The sequence below is a fragment of the Haliaeetus albicilla genome, chromosome 20 (assembly GCF_947461875.1).
Source record: "Haliaeetus albicilla chromosome 20, bHalAlb1.1, whole genome shotgun sequence".
Lineage (NCBI taxonomy): Eukaryota > Metazoa > Chordata > Aves > Accipitriformes > Accipitridae > Haliaeetus > Haliaeetus albicilla.
In genome coordinates, this window is record NC_091502.1 from 24,390,490 (window position 1) to 24,415,057 (window position 24,568).

The window sequence follows — 24,568 nt, forward strand, 5'->3', positions numbered from 1 at the left end:
TTGTGAGAAGATTTTAAAATCAAGCAATTCTGCGCTGGTGATGAATGGGGGAACTGATGCATGAGCCTGGAACAGGTCAGGGTAACGAGGCATGACACTTGAGACTCTCCTGTGCTGGAAGAGCTTATGATTTCATTGGTGCTGGTCTAAAGCTTGTCTAAATTGTGCAGTTTTGCTTTAATGGAATAACACACATCACGGTTTTCTTCTGTACAGAGAGTGGTGATTACACAGATTACAGTGATGACGATTACCTGGAAACTAGGAGGAGAAGATCAAGACGGAATCAGAAGAGACAAGTTAATTACAAGGAAGACTCAGAAAGTGATGGCTCACAGAAGAGTGTCCGATATGGGAAGGAGTTAAGAAGAGTTCATAAACGCAGGCTCTCCACTTCAGATAGTGAAGGTAAAATAAACAGTCCACCGTTTGTAGGAGCTGGTATATGTCAGCATTAGCATGAAGAGAAAATTGTATATAATTTGGAGAATCTTCTTTCTAGAGTTCCTTGATGTTTCTCAGAAACTGTTTCCTTCTGAAACAGTTCACTGGTACTTTATGATGCACTGTTACAGTCGCTCCTCAAAAGTCATCATTGTCTGAATTGACTGTGTCTGGGATTCCAAAATTGGCACTAATGTAACTGTTTCACCACTTTTCTGTTGAGAGGCCACAAAGCTTCATCCCACAAGCCTTTAGAGATTCTGTTTTGTAAGAGAAAGGGTATTACTTCTGGTGCCCTGATCGTATTTGTGCTGGTGGTCAAGACTCATTCAATCTCTTGTTTGAAGGAGCTGTGATAAGAACAGAGGAAGCCTGCTCTCAGTAATGTCAGTCACACCATGAGCGACTGGTGTGCATTTTGATGTAAAACTAGCTTTTACAAAAGCAACCACTGGCTTCGGGTGCTTTGCATTCTGAGCGCCCAGCTTATGAGACCTTAGGTCCGGCTTTCAGAGATGCTGAGCGGTACGCATTGCAATGGATGCCAGGCTTCCTCAGAAAATCAGCCGCGCTTGACAGGCCAAGCGCCTCTGATTTGTGGGTAAGTTTTGGAAGTGCTGGCCTGAGTTTACAGAGTGTTAGAGGATCCTCTTAGATGAAGGGAAACAAGTACAGTATCTCAAAAACTTGATCTTGTACTTCAGTAGAGTCTGTTGTCAGAAGTACGATGTATAGTTTTTTGCTGCCTGCACTTGTGACTTTAAACAGTGCCTGATTGATGGTGTCTTTTCTCCATGGAAATCACAAGGAGACAGCAAATGGTGTTTGCCATTTGATTTTTCAGTCTCTGTCTTTCCTCACCTAAGCTGTCAGTGTGGCTGTCAGTGTGTAGGCAATATTCCAGTTTGCCAAAAAAAAAAAGGCCTCCCGTTAAAGGGCAGCAAACTTCAGGTGACACTTAGGCAGTGTTCATATGCTTTGGAAGAAGTTGTATATAAATTTGGGGGTGGCGGGGGTACAATACAGTTTTGTGTGTGTGTATACATATATATGTATCTTTTTATGATAGTGCAGCCATTATTTGGGCTCTCAGTTTCTGGAAGGGTCTAAAGCAGGTGCTGTGAGACTAGGGCTACAGTTCTGTGTTATTCCCGGCATGCATTTACCACTTTTAGGGGGGGATACACCTGCCTACAAAGCTTCTGGTACTCCTCAGATTGGAAACAGCATATCAACAAATTGTTGGTCTTTGCTACTTGAGCAGTTTATTGAAAAAGGAAAAAGAATGCAAGCGTTTTGACGTGGTTGGGAAACCTGGGGAAGGAGACAGAAATGCGTGTGGTGAGAGAGAGAGATGGCTTTTTAATGTGTGAAATATGAAAAATAAAAAAGTGTAATTGTTTTGGTTGCACTCAGATTTGCTAATGGCTTTAAGTCTGCTGCTTATTCCAGAGAGCTACACATCTAAGAACTCTGAAGATGATGAGTCCACAAAGGAGTCAAAGCGACTGATTCGAAAACGTCGGCGAAGTACAGACGACTACTCTGAGGAAGAAGGAGAGGATGAGGAAGAGGAAGGGAGGCCTGTCCGCAAACGGCTGAATCGAATCGAAACAGACGATGAAGATAACTGCGAAAATGCTAATGATGATGCAGAAAATCCCACTCCTGCAAATAAGCTGCCAGCACCACAAGCTCCTCAAGACAACACCAAGAAGCACTGCTACCGGATAGAAAGCGATGATGAAGATGACTTTGATAACGTAGGGAAAGTAGAGAGCCCTTTGGACTACAGTCTGGTGGACTTGCCTTCCACCAACGGACAGAGCCCAGGTAAAACCATTGAGAACTTGATTGGCAAGCCAAGCGAGAAGACCCAGGCCTCCAAGGACAGCACAGCCAGCGCCAGCCTGGCGCCCAACGGGACAGGGAGCGGGCAGGAAGCAGTAGGGCCGGAGGAAGATGAAGATGAACTTTTGAGAGTGACTGACCTTGTTGATTACGTCTGTAACAGTGAACAGTTATAAGACTTCCATTTTTGTGCTAATTTATTCCACGGTAGCTCATACCAGCGGGCCAGTTATTAAAAGCTGTTTTATTTTTCCTAGAAAATTCTCCACTACAGTATCACTTTTTAGAAGCAAGAATTTCACCAGTCCTGCAGTCTTTCTGTGAAGTGACCAGTTTTGAACTTTGAAGATGAGAATTGCTGTAAATTCCCTCTCTTAACCCCCCTTCTCCTTCCAAGTCCATGGTCCTGGGTAATTTCACTCACAAAAACCTTATAACAACAAGAGATTTGTATATTTTTGACTTTATATTTCCTGAGTGCATACAAATTTGTGGAAATGGGTGGCCTAAGAAAGCATTCCAAATCGGTCAGGGCCCAAACCGGAACTGGGGTGGGTTTGGCTCAAGGGGTGGGGGTGGGGGGGTGCAGAAGCACTTGTGCTTTAGCTTTTTCATATGAGATATATATTATATTTAAATGTTCACAACTTAGATTACAACTTAACAGACAGTTAAAAAAAATTAATGTCTGTACTGTCGCATTTTGTGAGTTGTAGGTTAACATACCATAGCTCATTTTAGTAATCACCTTCATGGAAGCAGTTTGATTTTGATACTGGAGGCAGACAGAGTTATTAGAGGCCAATAAGGTACCATAAGCAAGAACTCTACTATCCATTATGACTTGCAGACTTTCCTAATAAACATCCTTTAAAGTGTTTGTACAGTAAAGTGTACTGTAATGAAGTTTTTGACAGTCGAAATACGCTAGCCATGAATTTATAAAGCTATCTCATACATAGTTCATCAGATGGTCTTCGATGCACAGTGTCTAGTGGGAGGACGTATGGATGTGAAGTTAGTCTGTAAGTTGGATGGCATCTTGACGTGCTGCAGACTTGTACAGACAAAAGAACCCTGCGGTAGCTGCCCGGCCACTCGAGTTTCACCATCTGTTGGAGTACTCTGAATGAAATACGTTTGTACAAACGGCATTGACCACAGAATGACAGTGCATCAGAGGATTGAGGGATTTTCAAATAAACCGTGACTGGTCCATTCATGTCCTTAATATCTACTTCAAATTGAAGTAAACAAATGGAACAGTTTTCCTTTTGGAGGTTTTCTGTTTGGGGTTTGTGTGTGTTTTTGTTTTGATTTTACTTATCTGCCTGGATGTATTAGCAGGTTTTGAATGTAGTGTTGGCCTTTGGCCATTAGAATTTTCTTAAAATACATTTTAATAATTGTCATGTGACCAACTGATTTCAAGAAGGCAGTATTTCTGAGAGAAAACGCTTGACTCCAAGACATCTCATCAACTTTTGAGTGGGCATGAAGTGATATGTGCTTTTATTCAAGGGAAGAAAAAAAAAAAAAAAGACAACAGAAGAAAAGAAAAAACCACAACACGGGGCACATAAAGAGCAGAGCTGAAATTTGCTTTGGGTAGCATTCAGTTTTCTCTTTACTCTGAATTAAGATGCAGGCTGTAGCATTTGTACATGTTGTAGCACACAGACAGCTCAAACAGATCTGCCAAACATTGAAATCCAAAAAGGTCACATCTATTAATCCTTTTGCTCTGAGATTTGGATTTTTGACTGGTGTTTATGTCCATTGCCGGCAATGGATGCACCAAAACTGCTGCTGCCACCGAGGAGTGAGTTCTCCTTTCCTGCCCCACCTGATTCCCTTCCATTTTATTGTATTTACTAGTCAGTCATTAAGCACTTCTGTTTTCTTGTAATAAAACCGGCATTAGGCCTTTACTAAATACCTCTCTAGAAAACCTAGATCCAAAAATCACCTACCTTCTGGCCTTGAAAGTCTTGTTTTTGTTTCCCCACCTCTTTCTCCACAAGTTCTATCGGAACCACTCCATCACTCTTACTCATTTGGGTTCTAGCAGAGCACATACCCTGCTATAAAACTAGAATCAGCAGAGACACAGAAAGATGGAACTTGCTCATTATCTGCTGTGCTAAGCAAGCTTGTGATTTAAAAAAATGAGAAATCACTCTTTCTACATGAGAACATAATTCCATTAAAGGTTAAATATTTTTCCACCTTACTGATGTTAACTATTAACAGTTTCCATGAGCAGGCATTAAAACAGAGTAGTGAAAAGCCACAGAAGTTTAGAATGTTCTTAAAAGCATATGTAGCATTTTAAGCTACTCTAGTGTTTTTCTTTGTTTAGGTGATGAATAAATGTAGTGCTTCTACATTTCTAATATACTTGTGTTTTAAAACAAGCAAGAACATATGGCTTCCACTTTTCAATGTTAATAATTGCTGAGCATTTTTCATACTTGCAGTGCAAACTGTCCAATTCATGTGCAGCAACACTGTGCAACCAATGGTTTCTCATTTGTTTTGGCGGTGCCATAATCCTTTTTGCTGCCTGATGGAGCCTTTTAGTATCAGATCAGTGCTGCAGCAAACACTTTTGCTTGCAGTCAGCCCCAAATGTTAAATACTTAGTGGGGAAGTAATTGTAAATGTAGGAAAATACAAAAGAGTTACAATACTGAATATACCAACCAGGAGAAAACAGTACCGAATTAGGGAGTGATGTAAAAGCAGGAAAGACTAGGAAGCAGAATTGGAGCATTGAAGCTTACATCAGGAGTGTCGCATTTTAAAAATGCAGAATGACGAGTTATTACCAAGTTTTACTTTCTATAGGTCACTTTTCAAGAACAACTTGTCTGACTACTAAGAGGTCACCTTTGGTACCTGAGACAGCTTCATCCCCCAGGATCCAGAGTTCCCCCTTAGACCAGTGGGAATGTTGTGCAAGTAAAAACTGCAAAAAATGCCCTAGAAAGTCTTAACATTTTCAAACTCATATTTCTCTCATTTCGAAGGCATCCTGCTTGGTGGAAAATGTACAGTCTCCTGTTTTGAAAGATGATATTTTCTGACATGAGGCTAGCTGACTGCTGCAGAGGGTTCATGCTGTTATAGTATGTATATGTGATTCCAGAGTGGAAATGTCCTCCTGGTGTCCTTACAGTCTTGTGGTCTTCTGTACTCATCGTAAATCAGAAGTTAAATGTCTTTGAATAGTGATCTTCAGGTGTGGCTTTGGACTAACAGAAAGCTCAAACCATATAAGAAGCAGTGAAAACTGGCCAGGGATTTTTTTCATGTAATGGATTTAAAAGTACAAGAGCAAGCAGCTATTGGCTGAACATACAAAGCCTTTATTCAACAAACTCTTGTTTATTCCACACAGGTTGTCACCAAAAGCCTTGTCTTTTTTAACTGCAAACTCTTCAGAGTGTAACTGATTGGGAAGAAAGTGAATTGACTTCTATGTGGAGTTTTAAGTAGCATCGGTGAGGGGAAGAACCTATAAATTGAGTGGAGGAATGGACTTTTTTTGTGTCACCAAGATAAATGATGGCTGTTTGTTTTCTTGCATGCAGCTCGTGTGACTGTCAGCGACACAAAGTACACAGTAGGTCTGCTCTGTAATTAATGAATGTGGTGCGTTAATCTAACCAGAAGGGTAGTTGAATTAAGAACTCAGTTTCACTGCAGTTGCTGTCTTCTAGTTATTGAGTCTTCTAAACCTGAGCATATTCTTGATTTTAAAATGGAAAATGACATCACCAAACTACCAAAAAAACCTTAGTGTTGAAATCTTGTAGGAAGATCAGTGCTGAACAATCAACTCTCTGATAGTTTGACTTCGTACATCTTGAATTACATTATAAAATTACTGCATCTTCTTGATTTTTTTAAATGAAAAATTGCTCTAATAGCACTTGAGAGAAACAGAGATGCTTTTTTCTAAATTGCTCATTTATGAAGTATGTCACCTTCAAGATTTCTTTGCATTAAAGTGTCTTAGTCACTTTTCATAGAGTGGGAGCTAATGACTTAGTTGGACTTGTATTCTGTTCACTTCTGTTTTCTAATTGCTGTCTGAACTCTTGGCGAGAGACCTTACTCAAAGAACCTCAAGGAGGAAAAAATGTATGTTCACAAAAGAAAAATTGTATGGCAGTGGTACACTTGTTCTGATTTGTCTTCACATCTATCATTTGAACTACATTGGTATCCAGATCCTGCAACTGTTCAATAATTTTAATAGTTCACTGTCAGGGTGTCCATTTTATACCTGTTTTTAGGTGCTTACGACTTGGTTTGCAATGTTCTTCAGTAGGAAGGCCTGGTCTAAACTTTCAAATAATTGTTTCAAATTACATATTTTCACAAACTTCTCTTATGAAAAGTAAATGAGGAATTTTTATGGCACCTACTTTTTTAAATTCACTTTGTACACAGTAATTAAAATAAATTATGGCAGTAATGCCAGCCCCCAGAACTGGTCTGACGAAGAGATTTGTATCATCTAGTTCAAAATGGCAATATATAGGCCTTGAAAATTGGTTTTGGTACATGTGCAGCGACTACTATTCACAGGCTTGTAATACGGATATAATGTGCAGCGCGCACCCTAGATACGTATTTACATTTGATGTATGCTTCCGATTCACTGGGTATACAAAATCCTTAAATATATAGATATATATATAAAAAAGATCAAATATCTTCAACCACAAATTCTGAAAAAATTTGTGTTGAATACTATGGGGGAAACTCCAGCAATTCACGTGAAGGAGCGCAATTCTGGAATTCCTGAAGTGTTTAAAACTTCTAAAGAAGCATTTAGGATATTGTCTGAAGCAAGGATTTGCAGGATCGAGCCCACATTTCCTGATAGTCTCTTCTTCCTCCCCTTCCCTAACAGTTGGGGTAGGGACTATATCTTGCTTAAAATGTTGGAAGGCAGAAAATAAAAAATCCAACAGAAATGATCCTTTTTTTTTTCAGTATATACTGATATAAGAAAAATTTTATATGACTAATTTTTGGTACTTTACAGTTGAGTACCCAATCTGAGACCTAGCGGAGAGCTCTGGCTTCAGAAGTATTTATCAACTGAAAATTATTTCTGAAGCTGGACACCCAGCAGTTGGGGTATCGGAGATTATTAATCACGTCTGAAAACACGCATCACTTACAAGCTCTTATTTTAGATTAGGTATAACTAACTGCGATAGTTCCAAACAGCAAAAACATGTGCTTGGGAATTGATTGTCCCAATGCTTCAGAGTAATTTAACTTATTTTGTATATTGCAAAAGATGTATATTGCTTAGTATGACACCTAAAAAAAAATTGTGTACAGCTTCTGGGGGAAAGAATAGAACACTCTAAAGTAGATAAGAAGTTTTTATAATTGAATATGTGGTGTAAAGGCTCCAGATTTAACTGCAATTAAAAGGAAGTCCTACAACTTGGGTTTTTGACTATCATTTTGTAAATGCTGGCACCCCGCACCTGAGCTGAGGAGCAGGAGTGGGGACAATATAGCAGTTAGAGGGGACACGTGCTTAATGAAGGCACTTGTCTGCGAATATATCTACTATTGCTACATATAACCCCAAAGGTTACTAACGAGAACTGAACGATAAGAGTCGCTCTGTTCGTTCAGTTGGTTTACTTTGTGCACTTTGCAGCACTTTGTGTATAGTCAGTCTCACTGGTTCCCCAGGTGCAGACAGAGTTGCTTTCTCCTGCTGTTTGAATGCTTGTTCAAATAACAGCAGGAGATGGGGAATGGATGGAGGGAAGCAGAATGGAAAAATGTGTATGCAAACCCATGCCATTTGCAAGACAAGTCTTGGACAGGCCTAAGAACTACTTCTGAATTGCCCTTTAAAGACTGTATTCCCAATGGAAGGTCTCCATTTAGGAGAATCATCCCGATACCCTCCTTGTCTCATTCTGACCTTCAAAGTAACAGGAAAAGTTACTTGAGGTCTCCTTCCTTGAGGGAATCGGTGATGTTCCATCAGCACAATGTGGATGTGGAGAAAATTAGGATCAGTCCGTGGAGTATTATGACAATGTTTGCCTCTGGGGACGTCAGTCAGAGTCCGCACAGTTTGCTTTGTTGTTTGTTCCTGTGTCCCACACAACTAAACTTAGATTAGTCTGTCAGAACTTGACTTAAATGATTCTATGGGGATAAAGTCCTTCTACTAAAACATGTAATAGGCCTAGTTACCAGTGCACCATTTGTTAGTTAGAGCAGTTAAAAGTCCTTAATAGATACTAATCTGCTACTCCAGTTAGTGGTAGAAAAGGAAATCAAATCATAAAGCTATAAGCCTTGTTTAGTTTTCCATTTCATACTCGTTATATGGACTCTAAAATCTTGTACAGTATCTTATTCCTATACTCTATTCATTAAAATGGTACTCCTCCCCCTAACTAGCATTAAAATGATTTGTTGTTGATGCCAGTGCGGTCGCTAGTTCCTACCTGTGTTTCACAGCCCTCCTGCAGCAGCCAGGAGATGGTACGTGACCCATTCAAAAGTGTAGCATCACCGTTCTCGGTGTGCATGACGGTTCTCGCTTAGGCACAGGTCCTGTACGTTAGACAAACATCGGGTAAATTCAGTGTCCCAGGTAACACAGAACAGGTTACTTGCTAGCAGAATGGTTATCCTCCAATATTCTGTGAGAATTAGATCAAACCTGCCAGATAGGTCTCTTAAAATTTAAGATATACTTACATGAAATACAGTTTTGTCTTACTCCTGTGTGCTGTTTATATGTTTGCAAAGAAACCTTGAGTTCCTTAAAAATGATCTCATTCACAGTTGGCCTAATTTTTGTTTTCTTTCTCTAAAGAGTTAACATGGTAAAGTTCCACAAGCTGAGCTCTTTATGTAGAGTTTAACCCTTGTGTTTCTGGAGTCCTGAACCTTGATTTTTCAGTCTCTCTTCAATCATGACTTGCTACGGTGTCAAAGGGAAAGGACTGAGGGGACACACACTGTGTGTGTGTGGAGCGGGGGGGAGATAGGTTGAAAAAACTGGAAGTGTTGTTCTTGTTGCACATAAATCGGGTGGTGCTTTCACTGTCTTCCCCCCCCCCCCAGTAATACCACATGCATGTAAAACATGATGCATTAAAACTTTTTAAAATGGAAGTCATGGTGGCCTCAGTGCTCAAAGGGTTAACTGCAGTTTATTAACAGCTAATGTTTTTAGATTTGCAGTACACAACTGTTTAAATACTGTATTCCTTGTAAATGAAGTAAAAAAAAAAATGTTAAGGCTGGTGCCAATATTTTTGTTAATGAATTGTTCAGCGTTGTCTCTCACTACAGTCTGGTCAGAACTCTTTGTGTATAAGCTGGGCCTGAAGCCATTTTATAGCTTGTAGGCCTAATTGTGTAACTTTTCTTTCATAATGTTTTTGTTATAATATCTACTGTCATTTCTTTCATATAAATATGACATGTAAATTGTCATAATAAAAAAAATTGAAATAACTTACGTACAAAGTATAATGTGTATTGAAGAAACAAGTGCTTTTTAATGGTCATCACATGTGCACATACATTTCTTTTTTACTTTTAAAATAAGCACCGAGTAACAGCTGCTGCATATCGTTCCAGCCCGTGACGGTGCCACTGCCTGCAACGGGAATAGAGAACTCGTGTTTTCTGTGAATTTTGTTATGGCAGCTCAATTGACAAGAGTTTTTCTTTCTTTCTTTGACCAGCTCTGGCTGACAGTGGGGAAGACCTGATGGATTTATTTTTGCAGTTCTGATGATTTTCTGTCTCTGTTCCATCTTATATATAATTTCTATATCCAAATTCATAGTGGTGTTGCAGTCACTTGACAAAAACCAGTAGCTTGAACAGGGTCCAGTGCTTGCCTGATGCTACAACACCCATTTCGTCAGCCGTTGGAGTTGTGTAATGGCTAAATTAGTGGTGAATTCTCACAGCTAGGGAGAAAATCTGCCTGGTTGTTATCAGTATTTGTTTGCAAGAGTCATACTTGCAGCCGGCACTGTACCCAGCTAGGCTGTTCCAGCATACATCCGTGAGGTTTCCGTGTGGTGCTGATCAGAGAGGAGCTAGGTTCATCTGTTCAGGCTGAGATGTGTAGAACCGCTAGATGGAAGCTTGCAGAGAAGCACTGACAATGTAGATGTTCTGAGATGTGGCTATGGCAAGGGACATCGATGATGTTTTAGGACTTTTAACAGGAAAAAGTCAGGGAGAGAAGTGAATCAAAGAAAAGGGTAGCTTCTCTCTGTGTGAATCACTGAAGGCTGTCAATCTTTTTTTCTTTGAATGTGTCTGTGGTTAGTCAAGCTACTGCGTGTTCCTGTAGTGAATAGAAATTGCTGTGAAATTCATCCTCTTGCTCCAAATGCAATGCCAAAATTTTACATATGCATTTTTGACAGATTCTGAGTGTTTTAACTGGCCACTTACAGCAGGCAGTGCTGTGTAGTCAGCAGAGAGGAAGCAAGTGCCCTTGGGTGGCAAGTCCTACCTTCTGTCCCATGATGACTCTTAACCCTGTGAAGGTACCTGCTGCTCTCCCTTGCCTCTGAACACAGCCCTGGTTGACTTAAATCACTCCGGGACATCCAGGGTTCAGGCACTGGCATGCGGGTGGATCCTAATTCACTTTTTAAAGCTCTTACAGCTGAGGGAAAAGAGCTTTCAAATAGTGCTATTCTGTTTGGTTTGTGAACTTACAGGAAATGTCTGCCTGTCCACTCTGAAGTTCTGTTAGATGCAACACTCAGTACGGGGGTACCAAGTGTGTGGAGCTTGTAAACGAGGAAGATGTGGATTTCTCCTCCTCCCCAACACCTCGGCCTCAAAACCAACTTCCCACCCTGGGCTTAAACCATCTTTCTTCCCTGTCTTCTTTTGGAAGAGTGGTATGTGACACAAGAAAGAGTCACATTTGTGTGCAGGAGGAGAAAAGAACTCTGTGTTGCTCCACTGCAGTGGCTTAATTCAACTTCAATCACTCAGAAATTTTAATTTAAAACAATCTAAAGGAGTTGTCGTGTGATTTCCAGCTACCTACAGAGGTGGTGAGGGCTCTCCATGGCTGAGATGGACAGCCATGTTAGGTAACAGGGGGTGGACATGAGCAGGAATATTGATCTATACCTGCTAATTGTGGTGAGTGCGTCTTTCCAAATATTTGCATCTCTTCCCACCAACTGCTGCTGGCTGATCTGTATTCATGGATGAATCGTAGAATTTTGTTTCCAGATAAGCACTTGTCTTGGCGTGGCAAACTTGAAGACGATCGAGAAACTTCCTTTTCCTCACCTCCTGTTGCCTCTGTAGATTTTTTCAAGCTGTTCTAGCAGTCTTTAAATATTACCTCATTGTGAAAGTTGCTTTGATTTTGGTCAAGGTGGTTATTTGTATGAATAATATTTGCATAATTAGAATCCAAAATGGATAGATGTGGCTGAGGAGCTTTGCAAAACATTTTAGAAAGCTCAGCTTAAAAGAACCATGTTATGTTCTTGTTCCCCCTGTTTCTTCACACATTTCTTTTTCCAGAATGTGCTGCTTTGGCTTTTTGCTATCCAAGACCATAACTAGGAAAGTCTGGAGAAGGGAAAGATGGAGACCTAATTCTGTTAATAATTGGTTTGTGTTTGTGAGAACCTGGGTTTGCACATAGGTAGGTAAATGACTCCTTAAATGTAAATTCAAATTGATGAAAGGGAAGATGCCCTGGTTTCGGCTGGGTTAGAGTTAATTTTCTTTCTAGTAGCTGGTATAGTGTTATGTTTTGGGTTCAGTATGAGAAGAATGTTGAAAACACACTGATTTTTTCAGTTGTTGCTAAGTAAGGTTTACACTAAGTCAAGGATTTTTCAGCTTCTGATGCCCAGCCAGCAAGAAGGCTGGAGGGGCACAAGAAGTTGGGAGGGGACACAGCCAGGACAGCTGACCCAAACTGGCCAAAGGGATATTCCATACCATGTGACATCATGTCCAGTATATAAACTGGGGGGAGTTGGTGTGTGTGGGGGTGTCCCTGCTTGGGAACTAACTGGGCATCGGTCAGTGAGTGGTGAGCAATTGCATTGTGCATCACTTGTTCTGTATATTCCAGTCCTTTTATTGTCATTTTATTATTGTTATTATTATTAGTTTCTTCCTTTCTGTTCTATTAAACTGTTCATATCTTAACCCACGAGTTTTACCTTTTTCCTTCTGATTCTCTTCCCCATCCCACGGGGTGGGGGTAAGTGAGTGAGCAGCTGCATGGTGCTTAGTTGCTGGCTGGGGTTAAACCAGGACAGAAGATTAAAAACCATGACAAGGTAACCACTGCATGAGCTCTTGGTGAGTATGTTGCTACAGCAGGAGCATTTGCCAGCCTGAGAAGTCAGGGAGAAGAGATGTTTGCAGTGATGCTGCCTCGCTGATGGAGTTACCAGGAGCATCCCCTGACAGAGATATGTTTTACTGGTGCAGACTGAATGTTACCATTTATTTACTCGCCCTGTTCTGGTGCAATCCCTCTTTCTTACTGCCGTAGCATGTGTCATAAGAGAAACTTGCTGCAGAAGTGGTGTAAATCCAGGGGAAGATGCAGGGCCAGTGTTCGTGAAGGGACGGCAGCCTTCCTGTTACTGCAATCCGCTGTCACAAAACTATCCCCAGCTCCCTGATGGCAGTTCACCAGGTACATGCTGTAGTAGCATCGTGCTCCTGATGCCAAGTTCATCACTGCTGAGAGAAACCAACTGGATATCCTTTAAGCAATTCAGGTACTTGTGACTGTCTTTTTCTTCTCCATGTGTATCTATCAGGCACTGGGTGCTGGACATCCATCTAAAATTCCCTTTCCAGCATCTGATAATGGTCACCAGAAAGCTGCCTCGTTTGTTTTAGCCTTTGTCACCTGTCCAACAGAGATTTACAGGCCAAAATAACGTACGTTGCTCATCCGCTGTCATCGGGCGGTACCATCAGCTATTACCTCAGCGTTTCTCTTTGCTTTCTCTTTTCCAGACAATGAAAATTTTACTCAAAAACTGCCAGAGACAGACGCTCCTGCAACACAGACGGCATCGCTCTGGAGGTACACCGCAACTCGCCCTCAGGAGCACGGAAACCTTTCGGGCTGAAACACCGTCCCCTGCCCTGCGGGTCGATGACGAGGGGGAAATTACTTCAGGGAGAACGACAACCTTCGCCGGAGCCTTCTGGTGCCTCACAGGCCCGTTCGCCCTCCCGTTCCTCTCAGCCGCCCCAAAGGCGGGAACGGCTCCAAGATGGCGGCGGCGCGGGGACGCCCGCCCGCACCATCGAGACGTGCCTAGAGAGGTCCGGCAAGGCGAGAAGATCCGCTTCTGGTGGCTTGTAGGGGCGCGCTTCCGCTTCCGGCGGCCGCGGCGGCGGAGGAGGAAGAGATGGTGGAGGAGGGAGGCGGCGGCGTCGCCATGAGTTTCCTCAAGCGGTTCCCGCCGCCGGCCGAGGGCGTTCGCCACCAGCAGCCGGACACGGAGGCGGTGCTGGCGGGGCGAACCTTGGGCGCCGGTACGCTCTACATCGCCGAGAGGTGTGTGGGGGTGTTGCAGTTTCGGGAGCCCCGTAGGCCTCGGAGTGCGGGGGGCTGCCCTGAGGGGGGGTGCGGGATGTCCCCGCTATTCACGCGTGTTTTAAACAAGGCAAGAGGGAACAGCCCCGGCCAGGGATTCCGGCTGGCTGGCTCATTAAAAACACGGTTGGCAGGGGGGAGTGGACGCGGCTGTTGGTTTTTCTGCTGTTACTAAGGACTGCGGTTCTGGGAAGTCTCTCGTGTCGTGTTAATCGCGTGGGCACTCTATGTCCTTTCAGAAATTAGTTTGGTTATTCTGGAAGGTGTTACCAGAGCTCTTTGTAGTTTTCTAGAAATCCTTCCTGCGTTGCGCGGTTCAAGAAGACTTGTTGACTAAGGCAACCTAATTTTCTTTAACCATGGAAAAGTACCCTAAATAGAATATATTTCTGCAGCCAAAGGGTGTTGTTGGAACGAAAGCACCATCTGAAATGTGCACCGAGGAGTGAATTGTCTTTTAAAACCTTTAGGCTGCGAAGCGTTTATAAAGTGGGTAATACTATTCCAGGGGCTTTTGCCCCACCTGAACCTGTTAGTGATGTTGCGTTCCTCTTGGAGAGGAATCTCTCTGGAATTTCACTTACTGTTTTGTTTAGTTGTTTGTTTGCAGATACAAGGGCTTCTGTTCGCACAGCATCTCCTCTCAGCACGTATAATGTTGAGTTTCCTTGTAACTCGCTTTCAATAGATTTTTGTGTGAGGCGCATACAAGTCTGCCAGCTTCCTCCCAGCGTGTTTCGAGTGCGTTGCAGAGCTTTTACCAGAGTCAGTTGCTGGTAATGAATAGAAAACGCCAGCGTTTGCAGGAGCATCATGCTGTGGGAGAACCGGGCAGCCGGGAGGACAATGCGGCTTTGGATCCGTGTAGTGACTCTACGTCAACAGCTGTAAACATTGAGAACTGGCTGATCGAGGCTAGGAAAGACATTCCTCACTCCCACTTCGCTAGCTCTTGCTCTCAGCCTGATTTCCCGAGGCGAGGAGTCTTCTGTGACCTTTGTGTTGGTTTTGTACCCCTCAAAAACTTGTGAACGCCACATTTTGCATGTGGTGGAGGTCTCACTTTCTGCCCTTCAGTATTTCTGTTCGCTGTGTGACCTCATTGATCACAAACACCCAAAACCGGCTTGAGTTTGATTTCTCGTCTGCTCAAAAGACACTCCTCTTTCTGATACGAAGGAGGTAGCAGCCCAGTGGCGACAACCTGTGCTGTCTCTTCCTGTGGTTAGGGATGAGAGTGAAAATGGGGGAAAGCAGAGGTTACAGCACATAAGTTGTGAGAGGGGGGGAAAACATAACCTGGCTTTGTTAGCTCTGCTGATCACAGAACTGGTTTTTTCTACATACAGGCTATACCCACATCAGATCTATAATACTCCAGAAATTATGATAGTGACTTCCTTTCAGTGTTCTCTTTATCTTGGAAAACCACAGAACATGTAATACTTTGAGTTATAAATCACACTCTGGAGCCTCTCTAGTTATCTTTGGGATGATAGATATCTACAGGGAGGATAAAATTTAAGAGGTAGGGAGGGAAATTCAGGGTTTAGTGCAAATGTGTTTAGGGTGCTCAGCTTCACATTCTTTAAGGTTTCTTTTACCTCAGCCGTCAGTTAATGGCGTTGCAAGGTGCTGTTAGGGCAGGTCCAGGACTGTGTATTACCTGAGAGTGGGGTAAGTGCCTTGTCCAGAATTACTCACGTTTTTGGGGTTGGTTTGCTTTTCTTCAGGAGTGAGTCAGGTACCTTAGATTCCTCTGTTAGTTTCTAACTTGTCTCTTTTTTTTCTTTTTTTTTTTTCTTTTCTTTTTTTATCCCCTCCTTGTTAGTCGCCTGTCTTGGCTGGAAAACTCCGGAGTTGGCTTCTCCTTGGATTATCCCACCATAAGTTTACATGCCGTCTCCAGGGACCTGAACGCCTACCCATGGGAGCACTTATACGTCATGGTGAATGCCAAATTCGAAGGTATGCCCGGAGTGTTGCTTAGTGTTCCCATGCAGTCCTGAGTGGCATGACTTCTTCTTCAAAAAGAGTAAATTTTGGTTTTAAAAATGATATCCTTCATTCAAGTAATAGCTTGTATTCTTGTTTTCATTACCCTGAAGGATAGTTATTTTGAAAGTATAGCTTTGCCCTTGTTTAGAGTCACTTCTGTACTGTTCTGCGCTCAGCATGTGACTATGCATAGCTGGAGCCACTGAAAATTGGTTCTCTGCTCCATTATACTAATTTGAAATAATTTAGTTCCTCTGCAGTCTCCCTGTGATTCCAGCTTAGGTGTTGGTTTTGCTTTGTTGAATTTATGTTCAGGCTTTATGAATTCCTGCTGTTTCACATTTGCCTGCAAGCTTTCATTCGTTTTCTCCCACAGCTTGCTTAAAAAAAAAAAAAAAAAAAAAAAGACAATAGCTCATGTCACCAGGCTTAATGGATCTTTGTAGATTTCCCACAAAACCAACATTTGACCATTCTTGCTTTGACCTAGAGAAAACAAGGTTTCCGTTTCATTGTTTGTATGCAGATTTTCTATGTTTTTGATGTATCAATTTTTTCTTCTGGCAGAACTCTTAATATTTTCAGTGTGTCATAAACTGCCATCTCAATTGAAGAGTAACAAGCATTAGTCTTGAGCAGGTCTCCTTTCCCCTTCATGCCTACTAGTCCTTGTAGTTAAAGGTTAAAATCTGGCATTTAATTTTTCTTTAAATAGTCTATATACTAAAAATACTGACAAGACTCTGAGGAGGCGGAGGCGTTTTTAAGCTATTAATACTCTTCATTATTTCCTTTTTTCGTGTTACTAATGTTCTCTGACAGTCGTACCACTACAAATAATAAGAGGACATGTACGTACACCTCTTGGTTCTTCTTCCTCATTTTCCTTTAACTGAGTTTATTCTGAAGTAAACTGAGCCTAGTCTGAAGTAAGATATTGTTTCCAGCTTTTAATTCATTCTGATAATGGTGTTTGAAAATATGGATATTCTGTGATAGTTCTTATCAATAAATACTTAATAGACTGATTTTTGTGGAGGTTTTTTGTTGGTGGCTTTTTTTTTTTTTTTGTTTAATGTATGAAATCTGGCTACAGTAAAACTTTTACACAAGTAGATTTGTTTAATTTTCATGTCTGCCCCTGGCCTGCAATTTTAACTGCTGAATAGTGTTAAACCCAAACCTCTCCACCTCTTTGGCTGCAGGAGTCTTCATTCTTAGTTGGGCAGGGTACATTTTGTTCTTCCTCTGAAAGTTTTTGTTGTGCTCCCTGTGTATATGTGCCTTATCCTCGCCCCTTTTTTAGAAAAAGGCAGTCAGAGGTTGACTTAATTGAAAACAAAGAGCTGGACTCGGCAGTAACAAGCTGTGCCTGCGGGTGTCAGCTGGAAAAGAATTGGGTAGCTTCCTTGGACACTTCATTTTTTGGGGGCAGCTGGCTGGCAGCTTCTTGGCTTCTTAATATTCTTTGTGGTGCCAATTTTGTATGTGATAAAAGCCACTCTCAGTGGAACAGCCTTAACTGTATTCCTCTTTTTCTGTAGAAAATAATTATGCACTTCTGAGGCTGTCAGTGCAGTGTCCCCAGCCACAAAGTGATGAACCATAGCCATCTTTGTGGTTTTTGTATTTATGGAAAGTAAAACGTCACCTTGTTGCTGACTTATTCATGTATGCAGTGCAGAGAAGTCAGGAAGCATGGTTTTGCCCACAGTTGTCACTGGCTCTGGCTGTACCTTCTACATCTGACATCTTGCTGGCTGGCTAGGAATGTCAAAAATCGAGTAGAGATCTTCTGTAAATGTCACAGTCCTCTATGAGAGGCCACACTGGAAGTGAGTTGATTTCATGACAGCAGCGTTAAGGACCTGCAAAATTCATGTGATTTAAAAAAATACATATATAGCATTGTGCAAGTAAATGATAATGATTGTGAACTGGTTTGGGGGTTTTTTGACCGCAGCTGTTTTTAATAAGAATCAGGCAGTTTTCCTGAAGTACATGGATACATCATGCAAACGTTACGGAAATCTGAAGTCCTAAAATTATAAACAGAGAAGTTTTTGTGCGCATTGCAAGTGGTGTTGAGGTGCTGTGAGAGGACCTCATATATTTGTAATGTGGATGGGAGTGGGTTGGTTTGTGCCTCTCTCAGGTTGTGTCCAGTTTCTGATTTGATTACATGTGTGTTCCTGAAAGAATAAACCAACATGACTTTTTCTGGACAAAACAAACATGTTTCTCTTAAATCTTTCAATTTCCTAAAGAAGAGGAGACAAAAGAAGCTTCCATGGCTGAAGGGGAGGAGGAGGAAGACAGCGATGATGATGTTGAACCGATTGCGGAATTCAGATTTGTACCTAGCGACAAATCAGCTTGTAAGTGAAGAGGGAAATCGTGTTTTAGCTTAAAGTCCTGGCTATGTGTGGAAGACACTGGGATATACAGATGTAAACAATGTGATCCTTTAGTGTCTTCTCTAATTACTTGATTTCTATGTGCTGAAAAGAACAAAGCAAATTGTTTTATCTTACTTGAAGCTGGAATATTTCAAGCACTGCTTCTCAAGGAAAACTCCATTGCTTTAAAATAGAGACTTTTAAGTGTAAATACATGACAGAGATACACATTGTCTGCAAATGTATATAGATAAGATTATGGGAAACATGTTTTTAACTACAAATTCAGTGGTATTTGAGTCAGTGACAATTTCATTAGGAACATGCTAATGTCCTGACACTACTGCTGGAAAGCAGGTGTATCCTGTCTAGCATGGAGTTTACAGTTAGATCCAAATTTTAAGAATCTTATGTATTGGATGCTGCAAGGAATCCTGTAGTGGGTAACCACAGACTGAATTGTCCAGAGATAAGCCTCTGTCATCAGTGAAATAATGGAAAAAGTGCTGTTAAGAGGACAAAGCACCAGGCTGGATCTAGGAAACCTGATTTGTTTTTTGCATGGCTGCTGGCTGCTTGGATAGTGTTTTCAAATACGAATTCAGCAGTGGTTCTGGTAAAGGAATACTCTCAATCTCTCTGATCACTCGGTCCAGGATTTCTTGCCTGTTGTTGCGGGGTATTGGTGGAGAAACGAGAAAGGTTTGTGTTCATTTGTGTTCGTGCAGTGGAAGCCATGTTTTCAGCGATGTGTGAGTGCCAGGCTCTGCACCCAGACCCAGATGATGAAGATTCAGACAACGATTATGAAGGGGAGGAGTACGATGTTGAGGCCCACGGTTCGTAACAGTTTTTTCTTTTGAAATACCTGCCAGCACTTGGATACCTGGTATCTGTCATAAGAACGTTTTGGTCTGTTTAGAAGTTCCTTGTTTATTACTTGCCTTGCCAAAACATTCTTTTTGCCACAGAGCAGTATAAAAACTCAGAAATCTGCAGAAAATCTGTAGTTTAGCTGTCACAAATCACTGGAATTCAGCAAAAACATCGTTCTTATTCTCAAAAGACCCAAGACACAAATACCTGCCTTTCCTCTTCCCAGTGGATGTGCTAGCACAAGTTCAGTGCCCATGCTACGGTGTGGTCAATTCACATCATGGTGTATATTCTGTTACTGATGTAAGCAGCCTTTTAATCTCAGTCAGTTAATCTGAGCATAACTTGCTTAGCTGTTGTCCTGTTCCTCTACCCCTGCTTGGTGTAGGCTCCTAAACTGAGGTCTGATAAACATAAACTTGTTTTTGCAGAGCTAGAACAAGGTGACATCCCGACCTTTTACACTTACGAAGAAGGATTGTCGCATTTAACTGCAGAAGGTCAGGCCACTCTGGAGAGGTTAGAAGGCATGTTAGCCCAGTCTGTCAGCAGTCAGTACAACATGGCTGGAGTGAGAACAGAAGACTCGATAAGGGAGTTTGAAGGTAAGAAATGCTTTGTTTTACTAAAGAATATATCAAAGCAGTGGTTTTCCAGTCTGGCTAATCCATCAACACCAGGACTGAGGAAATACCATGCTGTGGGTCATACCTCACTACACTGTGTGTGTCGCTAGCAGTTCTATCTTTGTTCACAACCACAGGTTATAAAAATGCCTGTGGCCCTATGGGCAGTGTGTTGCCTGCCGTGGATTGAGGGCTGCTGTGTTAAAGAATGAGGACCACTGTGTTAAGAATTCTTGATTCTTACTGGTATGATTTCCTGGAATAGTGGTAGGGTGAAGTTGATTTAGGATTTAAAAAAAATTAAATTTCTGCTTTTCTGAAGGATGCTGTCTCTTAATGCTACTGAGTGTTCAAACGTGTATTTAAGGAGTAGGGTTTCTTTTTGTCAGGAAAAAAGCCAGTCTCTCAAATTTTGCCTTTTCTGCACTGGAGCAATATATTACCTGGGAGAAGAACAGGGAAGTAGTTTAGTAGTATTGCTGCTTTTTTTTATATAATTCACAGTGTTTTAGTATGGACTGATGTTTTTGAAGGATGAAAAATGATGCAGCAGTTGTGAATTTTCTAACTATCAGCTTGCCTAGAATAGTCAACAGAATAATAACCAATCTGTTCTTATCCACATGGATGATTTTTTTAATCTATTTGTTTTGTCAGTTGTTTACAGGTTCTCCTTGTTCCACAACTTTGAATAAATCTATATAATGTAAAGATAACCTTAGGTGATATACTCTGGTCTTAGCAGTGCCCTTCATTTGAAAATTTTGTCAGGTTTCTGAACCCCCAAATTTTGAAAATTACAATAAATTGAACAGCAAGTATGTCACATGTCTCAAAGTCATCTTCATCAGTTTTATTTGCCTTCCTAATGTTATTTGCTACGGTACTGCTTCTTGGTTTGCTACAATTACTAATATCCCCAGGGCTGCTCAGTTTCAGAATTCTGTTATTTTTTGACATTGTAGCATAGAGCGATTGTTCCTTTTTTGAACTTGATGATTACTGAGAGTGGTTTCATAACAGGATCCAGCCTCTTTCTGTTAGAGCAGAATTAAAGCTATTGAAAGGAATCATGCCATTTGTTACATCGAAACATCATTTAAAAAATGAAATAGTTTATATTATTTAAGTCTTTTAATAAGATAGGGTGAGATGAGGTTGTAGGAAGCGGTGAGGTCTTTAAGTGACTGACTGATAGAGCTGGAACAAAACCCACAAAGTTGTGAGCGGATCAGTTTCCTTGGGCTGCTTTCAGAAGTTCAGCAAAGGAGTTTTCTGTTCTGGCCATCTCTTGTCAACAGAGGGCACTCGCTGTCTTTTGTGTGACAGCATCATCTGCTTGTGAGCCTTACGTAGCGTTGGCTGTTAATTTTTCAGATGGTATGGAGGTGGACATAGCACCAGTAGTTGCGGGGCAGTTTGAAGACGCAGAAGTCGATCACTGAGAAGGAGGTATGCTGCTGTAAGTTCTTCTGTCTTCCAACACCAATACTTTTTGGTCCTGCACAGCCTTCCATCTCTAATTTGTATAACGGAAATGATCCCAGATCTCCTACAGGAAGTATCTTGTGATATCAGGACGATGGTGATTTAGAGAATGAAAAGGTAGCTGTAGTTATCACAAGTATGGAAAGATGTTCAGTGATCTGTCCAAAATTACCTATTGGCATAAACCATCATGCTGCGCAGGTAACCTGCATGGATGTGCCTGTTTGGAAGACGGGTCAGCCCTTTAGTAGATTTAAGAATGGTCCGATCTTAAAGGCTCTTAGATGCTGATGTATGAATGCTGGAGCCATTGCTGGGAAGTTACTGTCCTTAGTCTTCGTTATTTTGCCCTTAGTGTGCAGGGTTTCCCAGGCCTTTCAAGGGGAAAGAATGCTTCACAGCGCTGCAAGTCCATCTCTTCCTTCACTGTAAGCGGAGCAGGAACAGTTCCTGGTAAAGTTAACGAGCAATTTGGATGGAGTTGTTGTCAGAAGAGCACAACTTGGAGACAACACCCTGCTTAGGTGGTTGTGCCAGTGTGCCTTCTTGCCTACCATCACCTGTACTGCTTTTCTCCTGTAATGCCACTACAGGACGTGCCAGCAGTTCCTTGCTGGCGCTGGGTGGGAGAGGAAGAGCAGCTTATTCTGGGACAGTGTTTGTGGAGATGCACAGGCACAGCGGGGTTGTGATTCCGCCCCTGCTTCAGCAGTGCCCGCTAGTGCACAGTTTGCACGTGCTGCTACAAGTGGTGGTGTGTTGTCCCAGTTCTCTGCCTTTCTCAGAAGTGAGACTGCCAGCTCTCGCCTTAAAGTGAGCGCAGAACTATCCCACTTGAAATGCCGGGGAAAACAGTTGTGGGACAGCCAGCCGAAAGCTTGCTGGAGAAAAAAGGAATGGGGCAGGGGAGGAAAGGGCCACAAATAAGAAGATGGCATGCTGAAAAAAGTTGATGGAAATGGGTCAGAAGTAGCTGGTTAGGGATTACAGCGTCCCTGAGAAAGAGGCTGCAGTCCCCGAGAAAGGCTGTCACGGAGGGGTGATGCGCATCTGCTTTCCTCCTCTGTTGCTTATTTTCCTTTGTTTCTGAATTTCTGAAATTCTGTTTTTCTGAGATTTCTGATTTCAACTGCTGCCATTAGTCCCAAATTAGTATTTATTGTTCGGTGTCAGAGCTCAGACTTTTCTTCAGTCACACTTCCTACCCTGGGAAAGAATTTGCAGTACAGAGGAGTTCTTCCCAAAAAAGTCAAGATACTGGTTGCCCCACCACTGGACAGTTATCTTATTTGATAAAGGACACATTTTAAAATTAAGGAAAACTCTTCAGTCATAGATGAAGGGCCTGTTAGTTAGTGAATGAAAAGCTTGGCTCTGATGACTCCATCTCCAAGATGATTTTGGTCCATGGTTTATAAAAAAAATTTTAAAAATTAAATTGTGCTTTTGAAAACTTGAATTTGAATGCGTATTGTCCTGGTTTAAACTTGGGCAGGATTAAAGAGAGTTAGTGGCTGGTAGCAGATCTCTGAGGAGCCTGAAAGTGCTGGTGGAAGCGGTGTTGACTGATCTTATAGCAAAGCACAAAATACACCCTGTAAGAAGTAGTTTAGGTCAGTGGAATTCTTCCTGCTGCTTACTCCGTGCCTTCCACGGTGCAGCAGGTGGCTGTGGGAGATTAATGCTGCGAGAGGTGACTGGATAAGGGAGTCCTTCTGTCCTGCTTGCGCTGATCAGAGCTGAGGAGCTGATCCCTGTCAGGGCAGAACAAGTGATCTGCATGTGCAGAGTCAAGCGTTGCAATGACGTCACTCCAGGTAGCAGTTTGGGAGCTGTGGGTGTGATGGGCCTTTTTAAAGTAACCACTAGCCTGAGCGCGTTGATGTAATTTAAGTCAGTTCAAAAACCTAGGATATATGGCAGCAATAAACAACTGAAGGTGCGAAGTGACAAGAACAGCTCTTGCAGGTCTGTGCTAATCACCCTGCTGACAAGTTTGAGCACGAGGGCAGCTTGGTTCTACACTCCGAAAATAGGGGCTGAGAGGGAGCTGTGATCTTCTTAATACGCTGTGGAGCAGCTTGGCCCTTTTAACTTTATGAACCGCAAAAACGACCTATAAGAACATCTTGTTGGTGATCTTTTAGAGAGCAACGCGCTGCCCTGCCTCTAAAGCGATGCCCTTGTGGGATGCTCATTTTGCATGTTACTGCTCGTTACCCAAACAAGATGCGACAGTTGACCGCTGAAGCTCCTGGAAGACTTGCTGACAGTTGATGTGGGACATTTCCACTGGTCTTGTAATAAGCAGTGTTTTGTCTGTCGCATTGTGAGGCTGCAGTAATTGTTCCAAAGCAACTGGTGTGTCTGTGTGCGGTGGTGCAGCGGGGTCTTGCAGGGCACAGGCTTACAACCGCGGATTGTAAGCGCATGCTGTCCTTAGCTGAACTGAGTTTAGAGCTGCTGCCAAAGGCAAAGATGCTCAGCCCTTCTGAAAATTAGTGGGTTTGCAGTAAAATGCTGTTCTCTGTGACTGCAAATAACAGATAGCTATTGCTTTGTAAAGATTAATAACCTTTTATTTTAATGCCAATTACGTAAACTTGGTGTCTTCTATCTTTCAGATTCCTCTTGTGGCACTTCCAGAATAAGCTGTAAAACTGAAGGCATTGCAGTGACTATCGGGAGTTAACCTTTCTTTTAATGACCTAAGCTTAGACATCTAGGTCTATAAATGCTTTTATAGATGTTTAAAACAGGGTTTGACATTTGTGACCACTATGGGGTTATTTAAAAAAACAAAACAAAAAACAATAAAACCTCTTGCATCTAACACTTGAATGGGGCTAATCAGGGGTCATTTCAAAAGGGCCTTTGTAGGAATTCTAGGACTTCAGAAATAAAACTGTAAGTAGAACAGAAATGTAGATTGTCCTAGAATTTTCTGTATTTTTGTACCTGTTCATTGCATCAGTGGAGTAGAATGGAAATAGAAATGTTACAGAGTTCGACTAAAAGGAAACAGGGTTGGCCAAGGGTTAAAAGCAAAGCTAAATTTAATGCCCTCAAGTAACTGGCTTTATCAGTTCAGTGCTATCCCTCTCATTTCTCTCAGAGCAGAGTTTGAGTGGTAGGGGAGATGGAATACAGTCTGCAAAGTCCTGAAAAAGAGAACTGGTTTGTGTCTTTGTATTAAATGTTAACAACATTGTTAAATAAACTAAGATTTTTGTATCTCATAA

General features: G+C 41.9%; 2 protein-coding genes across 5 annotated transcripts in view; both read left to right on the top strand.

The window, feature by feature from the left end:
• RSF1 (remodeling and spacing factor 1) overlaps window positions 1–9,826 on the top strand; it is a 65,189-nt gene extending 55,363 nt beyond the window's left edge. For both annotated transcript variants that reach the window (XM_069808558.1, XM_069808557.1), the window contains 2 exons: window positions 217–408; window positions 1,897–9,826. In XM_069808558.1, coding sequence (XP_069664659.1) covers window positions 217–408; window positions 1,897–2,471 — 767 coding nt within the window. In that variant the 3' untranslated portion in view covers window positions 2,472–9,826. The remainder of the gene's footprint in view (window positions 1–216; window positions 409–1,896) is intronic.
• A 3,881-nt stretch (window positions 9,827–13,707) lies between these two features.
• CLNS1A (chloride nucleotide-sensitive channel 1A) lies at window positions 13,708–24,568 on the top strand. 3 transcript variants are annotated; one of them, XM_069808565.1, is made up of 7 exons: window positions 13,708–13,900; window positions 15,771–15,907; window positions 18,205–18,315; window positions 19,065–19,175; window positions 19,644–19,817; window positions 21,216–21,300; window positions 23,951–24,568. In XM_069808565.1, exons 1-6 carry the CDS (start codon window positions 13,752–13,754, stop codon window positions 21,281–21,283), a joined length of 750 nt encoding a protein of 249 aa, XP_069664666.1. In that variant the 5' UTR covers window positions 13,708–13,751; the 3' UTR covers window positions 21,284–21,300; window positions 23,951–24,568. The 3 variants fall into 3 exon arrangements, with proteins under 3 accessions (XP_069664666.1, XP_069664665.1, XP_069664667.1); XM_069808564.1 differs by having other exon boundaries at window positions 21,216–21,290; XM_069808566.1 differs by having other exon boundaries at window positions 18,208–18,315; window positions 21,216–21,290.

Excerpts from the sequence above, each read along its gene's own strand:
- CLNS1A (XM_069808565.1), top strand. The coding sequence starts at position 13,752 with ATGGTGGAGGAGGGAGGCGGCGGCGTCGCCATGAGTTTCCTCAAGCGG. Across the intron at positions 13,901-15,770 it reads ACGCTCTACATCGCCGAGAG|TCGCCTGTCTTGGCTGGAAA; the intron begins GTGTGTGGGGGT and ends CCTCCTTGTTAG. Across the intron at positions 18,316-19,064 it reads ACCTAGCGACAAATCAGCTT|TGGAAGCCATGTTTTCAGCG; the intron begins GTAAGTGAAGAG and ends GTGTTCGTGCAG.